Raw genomic sequence first — 11,079 nt, 5'->3', positions numbered from 1 at the left:
ACTCAACCCTCTGCATTCACGGATTCTCAACTGTCCATCAAAAATACTGTTTTCGATCCATGGTTGGTTGACTCTGCAGATGAGATACCTGAGGATAGGAAGGGCCGACTGCATATTTACTGAAAAAAACCTGCATAAGTGGACCTGTGCAGTTCAAACCCATGCTGTTCAAGGGTCAACTATATTTTCTTACCCCTCCCCCCCAAAAGGAATCACTTAACAAGGACATCATAAAACAATGTAATATATACTTTAACACACAATGGCATCCTTTTATAACCTCTTGATATTTTACATGTGACTAGTAAATATTTCAAAATGGCTTATGCTGAGGTCTTGCTGTAAGGTGATTTCTGGGGCTCTTGAATCATTTTACAATAATTTTCTTCTAGTGTATTTATGTTTGGTTTCAACTTACTATATTTAATATAACACCTATTTTTCTTTCAGAATTCAAGACACATTTAACATATGGATTTTACCATAAAGTTTATTAGCTGTTCTCCTCTTTCTCATAAATGGAATGGATAATGTCAATAATTCTTTACAAACCAGTATTCATTTGTTTCAGAAACTGCAATGAGGAGGTTGTCAAAAATACATATTTAATAAACAACTCCAAAAAAGCAATGGGAAGCTAAACAATATTATTAATATAAAACACCAGAGAAACTGATTTCTGAAATCCTATCTATCTTTCACTAAAATTTCTTGAAATTGATCACCATGAAGACCTGCGTAACTCTAGTGCAGAGCAGCCATGAGAAATGAAAAGTGTGCGGTTTGAAGGGAAACACACACACGAGGCGTCTGCCTATTTGTGTATTAATGAAAGGAGGAGAACTGGAAGGAGAGGCAGAGGACCAAATTCAAACTCAATGACAAGAACAACAGTAACAAAAAAAACTAAGAAACAAAACAAAAAAACAAACCAACTAGGAACCATTTGAAAACTTTTGTAGAAAAGAGGAGAACATGCTCATACTTTTACTTATAATCTAAATTTCCCTAAAGGTTTCTTTCCATAACCATCATACCCCATTTTCAGTTCACATGATTAAGGAAGATAAAGTCTAATCAATTAATATTTAATTTATAAACCAAACAAAAAGTTAAGAGTAGGTGGCAAAAGAAAAAAATATATTTTAAATATATATATGTTCGTGTGTGTGCAACTATGTAAAGAAAATAATTCCCATAGTTACAGAGTTTAGTTAAAGAAAGTTTTATATATATTTATATATATATATATATTTTTTATTATAACAAAATAGGCAGTTATTGTGGGTAAAATATTCATTAAAATCTGATCCCTAAGAATACATTTAAAGTTTTAGACTATGAATTGGACTCCTTTTCCACTGCCATAATAATTACTGCATCACCACTGTAATGTCTGTTTTGTCTGTGTCTATGTCTATGAAATTTTCTCACCCTTATGTGTAAAAGGTGAGCTCCCCTAGCACCTAAACATGGCCTCAATTCAGAAAATGTGATGATCATTATGTACGAACAACTTTTGTAAGACACTATAAATAGTGTCTTACACTATTTATAACATTTGAACATTGTTATCCCTAGCACATGTATTGGAAAAAAAATCTCAAACAATAAGACTTTGAGAAGGACTCTTATGAAAATGAATATCCTTTGTGAAATTATGAAAGTTAATCGACATTAATTTTGAAATTAAAAAACATTTTCCTTATTTGTCTGTAATGAAATATTTGCTTTGATAACAGAAATCAATTGAGAAAAGGACTTGAGAACTAATATATTGGCCAAACCATGCTATTAAAGGTAAGCGTGCATTGTTGCTCAAAGTTTACTAAATCATTGATTAAAATCACTTTTCTTTCATTTATATTGAAATTTGAAAAGAATGTATATAAAGCTTTTCTGAAAATCTTTTAAAGTTACTTTCCCTTAAACATTAAGGAATTTTACCACGATTTCCCCATCTCCCCAAATCCTTAATAGCTGGTCAAGCCATTTCATCTTCAATTCTGAAAAAATGGCCACAACCCAATAGTGACATAAAATAATACAGATGATACAACTTGAAGGAGATACTAGATGTCAAAAATAAGTGCAACTGCAGACCATGATGAGTGGGATGATTTAACACGGAAGGAGTATTGAAGACAGACTCCAGAAGGAAAGGGCAAAGAAATGTCAAAGAAAATGCGATTGTGGAAAAGAGAAACAGAAACATCAGTCCTCATAACTTTTCTTTTGCTGGAACCCAGATGTAAGGACCAGACTGTTCTTCTATGATCTGCTTCACTTGGTTGTAAATGTCTTCCAGCGTATCTCCCTGCACAATTGCTGTAATGATAGAAACAAAATCAGAAACCTCCAATAATTGTCTATCTTCACAATTAAAATTATTGGTGAAATAGAAGTTAAACCTTAAAAATAGTTATTCATCCAGGAAGAAACACCATTTATGTATTGTTTGTTCAGAAAAATTGCTCATTTCATTAATTTTCCTATTTGTAAAATATAAAATTTTTTATTTTAAAAATTGATCAAAAAGTGAGATTTGGTGACTTTTACTTTGTTATGTATTTGGGAAATACACACTTGAAGTATTTAGAACAAAAAGGGCATCTGTCTGCAACTTACTCTTTTTAAAAAGTTTTTTAACAGTACAGAGGTCTTTATTTTTTCACACCTATCATGTCATGAATTCATAGGGAGTGCGTTCCAGCAGCTCAGGCTCCTTTCCACTGGTTCTCACAAAGTGTGCTCCTCTGGGTGGAGCAGGCTGGCATTTTAGTTGAACCCTGGTAACTTTCCCTTTTTGATCCTTTTCCTTCACACGCTTCAGGAAGCTATCTCGGCTCTTAGAGTGCTCAATATGCTCAACACGTACATTTCATTCTCTAGGCAAGAACCTCGCCCTTAACTTGTTTGTTTACAACAATGCCAACCACATGCTGGGTAACCTTGTGGCCCCTTCCAGTTTTGCAGTGGGAACATTTGGGGGCATTCCTTTTTGAACAGTGCCCATTCCCTTGATGTCTGCAGTTATCACCTTTCTTATAGATTCGCACGTATGTGGCCAAAGGAACAACTCCATGGTTACTAAAGGGCCTAGAGAACATATAGCGGGTGCCTCTCCTCTTTCCCTTTGTGTTGGTCATTTTGGTGAATTACTGGAAGATGGTGGTTCCAGCTGAAAAGTGCAACGTACTCTTCTTTAATGTTTCAGAAAAAAATTATAAATGTGGCAAAATGTTAGCATTTGGGGAGTATGGGTTAAGAATTTATAAGAATTGCTGGTACTATTCTTGCAGTTTTCCTGTAAGTCTTTATATATATTATATAATATATATATTATACGTATTATGGATATTATGCAACCATATATATAATACATATATATAAGCACACGGGTTACAATACCATGGCACTTAATGGTATTTAGTATTTAGTGTGAACACCAAATATAAGCTTATTATTTCAACCAAACAAATAACAATGATAAAAAAACCTGTTCAAAGATACCTAAGGAATAATTTTTTTTTTAAAGGACAAATGAATGAGAGATTTGGGAATTGCTACCCAGTCTTTTCTTTTTAAACAAAGCAAATGGATCAAAATTTATAAAGGATAAGGAAAAGCGAGTTTCATAGAAGAACTCAAGTCTGAGTCTGTTTTTCTCCAGTCAATTATGAATTATTCCTGTACATACTGTGCTAATCAACGACCCAAGAAACACAAATTTCAAGATTCCTCATCACCCCTGCTTAGGTTAGATGAATTATGAAAATGACAGTAATAATTACTAACAGATGTGGGCACAGTTCAAAATCCATTTCAATGGTCAGTTCATACGGCTCCAAAGCAAAATTCTATCATAAGGTACATAGCCACATGATGCCAACCTGTGAAATGTTCAGTAAATTCTTGTTCCAGTTTCATGGCTCTCTCAAATGTCTTTCTGGCTTGTTCTTCTGTTAGACGCTTATTCATTTCCCTATATAAATAAAATTAGAAATTGGTAATTACTACATTATAGTAATTCTTGAAGAAAGATGACAAAGGAGAGGAGACACATAAAAGTATGAAAAGTTGAGCTCTGTTGAGACTATGAATGTCATTAAAAACTAGATTAAATCACTGAATATATAGCTTTATACTTGGAATGACAGAAGCGTTTCAACACATCTTTGCACTGGTTCAAGGCAGCTAAAAATTTTAAGATTGACAGTTTTGACTTTGATGACAATATCATATCAAAATGACTTACAGATCTAACTACCAATTTATAGATAATAAAGGGAACACACTGACATATTAAGCAACACTATATAAGAAGGCAATCAGCAAAATATAGTCTGGGGAAAACTGCCAAAGAAATGACTTAGTTTCTTTAATAAATAAATAGAAAAAAAGAGTTCAAGTTCCAAAAAAGGTCTGTTTATGACAATTTGGAACTTGATGCAAATTGAAAAAACATATACAAAACTTATGAAACAATCAGGAAAATTTAAACTATGTAATGATATTATAGAATTATTAAGTGTAACATCATAGTGATGTTTTTAAAAATAAATTCTTATCTTTCAAATATATACTGAAATATATGGATGAAATCATATAATGTCTGGAGTTTGTTTCAAAATAATCTGGAGTGGAGTGGTAAGGAGGTGGAGGGAAAGATGAAACAAGATTGGTCATAGTTGATAATTACTGTTGCAGCTGGATGATGGGTACATGTAAGTTTGTTCTTAAGAGGCAAAGCTTTCAATATTTCACCGTTAAATATGTTTGCTTTCACATTTTGTAGATGACTATCAGATTAAGAAAATTTCCTTTTATTCAACTTTCCAAATGTTTTTGTCATGAATTGATGTTAGTTTTATCAAATGCTTTTTCTGTGGTTATTAAAATGATCATAAGCTTTTATTCCTAAAATTTGTTAATGTGGTACACTACAATGAAATTTAAAAACTGGTAAAATATACATAAAAGTTTAAAAACTGGTAAAATATACTAACATAAAAGTTTAAAAACTGGTAACATATACATAACATAAAAGTTACCATTTTAACCATTTTTACATGTACAGTGGCATTAGTACCTTCACATTGTGCAACCATTGCCACTATCCATCCCTATAATTTTTTCATCTCGTAAAACCAAAACACAATACCTATTAAAAATAACGCTCTATTCTCACCTCTCCCCAGCCCCCATTATACTTTCTGTCTTTATAATTTTGAGTACTTTTAGTACTTCGTATAAGTGGAATCATATGGTATTTGTCTTTTTGTAGCTGGCTTATTTCACTTAGCATAACGTCTGCAAGGTTCATCTATGTTGTATACCATGTTGCAGAATTTCCTTCTTTTGTATGTATATACACATTTGCTTATCCATTCATCCATCAATGAACAATTGGCTTTCTTCCACATTTTAGTACTGTGAATAATGCTACCATGAACATGGTGTAAAATATCTCTTTAAGACTGCTTTCAATTCTTGTGGGTATATATCTAGAAGTGGAATTGCTGGATCATATGGTAATTCTATTTTTAATTTTTTGAGGAATTGCCATATTATTTTCCATAGAGTCTGTACCATTTTACACTCCCACTAACAGAGCACAGGAGTTCCTATTTTTCCACATCCCTGCCACATCCTAATAGGTATGAGGTGGTATCTCAATGTGGTTTTGACTTGCATTTCCCTAATGCATAGTGATGGTAAGCATCTTTTCATGTGCTATTTAGTCATTTGTGTATCTTCTTTGGAGAAATGTCCATTCCAGTACCTTGCCCAGTTTTGAATTGGGTTGTTTTCTTGTTGAGTTTTAGGAGCTCCTTTGTATCCTGGATATTAATCCTTTATCTGATATATGATATAATGTCCTTCTTGTTGCATGTAACCTTTTTAAGTCTATTTTGTCTATTAGTACAGCACTCCTGCTCTCTTTTGGTTACTATTTGCATGGAATATAGAGAGGGTGCCAAAAAAATGTATACAAGTTTAAGAAACGAAAACTGTATTAAAATTGTAATACTCAATATATACCGATAACAAAAGATGAACACAAGTCACATGTGACTTCTGCAATTACAAGAGGTGCTCAAAGTGGTTACCATCAGCATCCAGATTACAGCAAACTACTGCTTGAGCAACATTGACCAAAGTGTCCACTTGTATACATTTTTTGGGGCACATTTGGTATTTTACCATCCTTTTACTTTCAACTTTGGATCTCATGTGTTTTATCTTTTTATTTTATTTTTTTTAAATCTTTTATTTAAGTGTGGTTTTCCATCAGCTCCAAGTCAAGTTGTTTTAATCTGGTTGTGGAGGGTGCAACTCACAGTAACCCATGCAGGGATTGAACCAGCAACCTTGTTAAGAGCACAGCGCTCTAACCAACTGAGCTAACCAGCCACCCCCAAACTCTGTCTTTTGATTGGAGAGTTTAATCCATTTATATTTAAAGTAATTACTGATAAGGACTTCTGTCATTGTGCTGTTTTCTAGATGCCCTATAACTTTTTCACCCCCTCATTTCCTCGATTCCTATCTTCTTTTGTGTTTAGCTGACTTTTTGTAGTGAATGTTTAAATTCCTTTCTCATTTCCTTTTGTGTATATTCTAGACATTTTATTTGTGGTAACATTTAACATCCCAAAGTTATAATAACACGAATGTGAGTTTATTAAAACAAGTTTAACTTCAGTAACATAAAAAAATTCTGCTTATCAACTCTGTCCCCACCCCGTTCACTTGTTGATGTCACAAATTTAGATCTTTGTACATTGTGTGCCCCGAAACATATAACCAATAATTCTTTTAAATGCATTAGTCTCCTAAATTACGTAGAAAAAAGATTTGGAGTTAGAAACCAAAGTTACAGTAATCCTAGCTTTTACACTATTTATTTTTCTTTAAATAGTTTATTAGTTTCTTAAATCATGCAGAAAACAAAAATAAGTTACAAATGATCGTTAAACTAGCTTTATAACTGCCTATGTATTTACCTTTGAGATATTTATTTCTCCACATGGCTTCAAATTACTGTCTAGTGTCCTTTCATTTTGCCTTGCAGGACTCCCCTGAGCATGTTTTTGTAGGGCAGGTCTAGTGGTCCACAAACTCCTTCAGTTTTCGCTTATTTGGGAATATCTTAAAGTCTCCCTCATTAGCAAAGGACAGATTTGTCAGATACAGGATTCTTGGTAGACAGTTTTTTTCTTTTATTGGTTTGAATATATTGGCCACTGTCTTCTGGCCTCCGAAGTTTCTTATGAGAAATCTGCTTATAATCTTATTGAGGATCCCTTACATGTGATGATTCACTTGTTTTACTGCCGTCAAGATTCTCTTTGACTTTTGAAAATGTCAAAAGTCCCTCCTCCCTTCCAATTTGTCCACCTTCAGGTGTTTCAGTGCAAGGATCTCTCAGATGTGTTTGTGTGTTAAGCAGGGAATCATTTGTTGAATTATAGCTATTTGACTTGTTACTTCAAAGGGAGATAACAGGGGTACCATTCATGCCACCATGCTTCTGATGTCACTTATTATTCCTTCAAATATTCTCTGCCCTTTCTCTCTCTCTTCTATTTTTGGGACTCCAAGATGCCTTTCTGTCTGCTTGATGGTATCCCACAGGTCCCTCAGACTCTGTTCATTTTTCTTACTGCTCATCAGCCCGTATAATGTCCATTGTTCTATCAAGTTCACTGATTTTTCTGCCTTTGAATCCCTCTAGTGAATTTTTTGTTTCAGTTATTGTACTTTTCAAATCCAAAATTTCTTTTTGTTTTCTTTTTACATTTTCTATCTCCTTATTGATGTTTCCATTTTGTCCACAAATCGTTTTCTTGACTTTCTCCACATCTTCCTTGAACTCAATGAAAATATTTAAGACAGTTGTCTTAAAGTCTTTGTCTAGTGTATCTGCTGTTAGGTCTTTTCCAGGGACAGTTTCTGTTGATTTTTTATCTTTTTTTTTTTTTTTTTTAACTTTTATTTATTTAAGTGTGTTCTTCCAGGACTCATCAGCTCCAAGTCAAGTAGTTGTTTCAATCTAGTTGTGGAGGGCGCAGCTCAGTGGCCCATTTGGGGATCGAACCAGCAACTTTGTTAAGAGCACTGCACTCTAACCAACTGAGTTAATTGGCCCCCCGCCCGATTTTTTACCTTTGAATAGGCCATACTTTCCTGTTTCTTTTTAATGCCTTGTGAACTTTTTTTGAAAATTGGAGATTGGAATGTTATAATGTGATAATGTCAGAGCTAAAATTCTTCCTCTTCCTAGAGTTTTTTCTTTTAATTGTAGGATACCTCCATACCAGAGATCAGCCTCAGGTAGACACTTAAGAAGGACTTCTCAGGTCTTTTATGAGCCTGTGCCTTTCCCTGGGCATGTGTGGTGACTTTCTAAATTCCCCCATATATGTGAATGCCCTAGTCTGGCTCCCAGATGAGGAAAAGAGAAAGTAAAGGGGTGGGGAGAAAAGCACTGACCCTTAACTCTCTAGAAGTCTCTTCAGCCTGGGGTAGGGCGCGACAATGGCTCCCTGCATCTGTGTCTGCATCTCTACAATCAGAAGCAGCAATCAGCTATTAGAACACAGATCCCCAATTGTGGAGGACAGGGTCCTTATTGCCCACCTTGGTTCCACACTTTTTGTGCAAAGTGCTCAAGGAATGTGTGCACTGCTGCCTGCTATGGGGCTATATAGTAGCTGTTACCATAATTAGAGCTGAAATCAACCCACGTCAACTGTTCGAACCTTCCCCTAGAAGTTGCAAGTCTTCGATAGATTCCCGAGTTCCAAAGAGTTACAGCACACAGATTCTGCAAATCCAACTGTTGTCGAGGTGGGGAGATGGATTGCTGGGTGCTTCCTACTCTATCTTATCTCTTGCTCTACCGCTGATTAATTATAAATGTTAAACTATCCTGGCATTCCTTGAATAAACCCAACTTGATTGTTATATTTTATCTAATTAAAAAATTGTTGGATTCAATTTGCACATATTTTGGTATGGATTTTTGCATCTATATTTATGTTAAGCCTGGATTGTCTTTTTCATTTCCTGTGAAGACTTTTTCAGGTTTTGGTATTAAATGAATGCCCATCAAATTAATTGAAAAATGTTTGTAAAATTGGTATTACTACTTAGCTTTTGGTAGAATTCATTAAGTCCTCTCGGCCTCGTGTTTTATTTGTGGAAAGGCTATTCATAACAGAGTCAAGTTTGTTAGTAGGTACAGAACTAGATTTTCTATTTCTTTTGAAGTGTAACTTTCAAACATAGGAGAAAAATATAAATGTATAGCTTGATGAATTTTCACTAACTTATCCTTACTGTGTGTTTAGTACCTAGATACAGAACATTACAGCTGCAACTCAGAGTCTGGGTGTGCTCACTCTCGTCTTCTACCCTCAAAGAGTAACCTCTATTTGACTTCTAGAAGCAATTATTAATTTTAATATAATATAGAATATGTATACATACAGAATATGTATAAATGGAATCATAAAGTATATATCCTTTTAGGTCTGGATTTATTTTTTTACTCATGTTTGGGAAATTCTTCCATATAGCCACACCTCGTTTTATTGTGCTTTGCTTTATTGTGCTTTCAGATCATTGCATTCTTTTTTTTTACAAATTGAGTTTGTGGCAACTTGGTGTCGAGCAAGTCTGCTGGTGCCATTTTTCCAAGAGCACATGCACACCTTGTGTCTCATTTTTGGTAATTCTCACGTTACAAAGTGTGATCAAACAATACAGTGAATGATTAAATTATGTATTTACAATGTATTACAAAATGTAATACAAAAAAATGTATTATAGAAAAAGACACATTGCCATTAATCCTCCTCAAAATACTCCCCCTTGCTTTGCAAACACATATCACATCATTCTTGCCACTTTCTGAAGCAGTTCTGCATGTCCTCTTTCATGAGTGTCTTTAGTTGTGCTGTTGTGGCTGTGCTGATGTTCTGAACCATTTTGACTTTGGGGAAGAGCCAGAAGTTGCACAGTGCCAGATCTGGTGAATAAGGTGGATGACACACCATAATGTTTTTATTTGATAGAAATTGCTGTATACCAGAAACAATGTGTGAACGGAGGGTTGTCATGATGGAGGATGATTTACGGCACACTTTAAAACATATTTTCTCTCAACCGTAGCTCACACCTGACTGACTGCACTGAACAAGTTGAAACTTGTCACACACTGTTACTAAGGTTTGATGTGCCTCTTCCCATATTGAAGAGCCCTGCCTTTCCGTTGGATGGCACTCGGCAGCAGCATTCGCCATATTTTGTGATCGCAGTGGAAAGACTCCATGTCACACATCGCTTCTGGTACGACAATTTCTGTCAAATAAAAACATTCTGGTGTGTCCTCATCTATTTTATTCACTGGATCTGGCACCGTGTGACTTCTGGCTCTTTCCCAAAGTCAAAATGACCATGAGAGGTAAATGTTTTGAATTGATTCAGGACATCGAGGCAGCCATGACAGCCCAACTGAAGACGTTCATGAAAGAGGACTTCCGGAACTGCTTCAGAAAGTGTGTTCGAAGTGAAAGGAGTATTTTGAGGGGGATTGATGGCAATGAGTCTTTTACTGTAATACTTTTTTTTACACATTCACCATATTTTTTTATCACATCTCGTATCTACACCTTTTTCATTATTATTGTTTGTTGTGGTGATCTGTGATGTTACTATTTCAATTGTTTTGGAGTACCATGAACTGCTCCCTTATAAGATGTCAAACTTGATCAATAAATGTATGTTTGTTCTGACTGCTCCACCGACTAGCTGTTACTCTGTCTCCCTCTCGTGGGGCCTCCCTAATCTCTGAGACACAGCAATATTGAAATGAGGTCAATTAATAACCTTACAATGGCCTCTAAGTATTCAAGTGAAAGGAAGAGTCATGTCTCCCACTTTAAATCCAAAGATAGAAATGATTAAGCTTAGTGGGGAAGGCATATCAAAAGCTAAGAAAGGCTGAAAACTACTCCTTTTGTGCCAAACAGTTAGCTAAGTGGTGAATGCAAAGGAAAAGTTCTTGAA

At 34.8% G+C, this 11,079-nt stretch overlaps 1 protein-coding gene across 23 annotated transcripts in view; it reads right to left on the bottom strand.

Annotated features, from left to right (window-relative positions):
• Positions 1-472: 472 nt before the first annotated feature.
• Positions 473-11,079, bottom strand: part of DLG1 (discs large MAGUK scaffold protein 1) — a 241,560-nt gene continuing 230,953 nt past the window's right edge. For all 23 annotated transcript variants that reach the window (XM_019723532.2, XM_074329838.1, XM_019723561.2 and 20 more), the window contains 2 exons: positions 3,894-3,985; positions 473-2,328 (listed from right to left, as the gene is read on the bottom strand). In XM_019723532.2, the coding sequence (XP_019579091.2) occupies positions 2,222-2,328; positions 3,894-3,985 (199 nt within the window). In that variant the 3' untranslated portion in view covers positions 473-2,221. The remainder of the gene's footprint in view (positions 2,329-3,893; positions 3,986-11,079) is intronic.

This window comes from Rhinolophus sinicus, linkage group LG01 (assembly GCF_036562045.2).
Source record: "Rhinolophus sinicus isolate RSC01 linkage group LG01, ASM3656204v1, whole genome shotgun sequence".
Lineage (NCBI taxonomy): Eukaryota > Metazoa > Chordata > Mammalia > Chiroptera > Rhinolophidae > Rhinolophus > Rhinolophus sinicus.
This window is presented reverse-complemented; position numbering and strand designations above follow the sequence as displayed.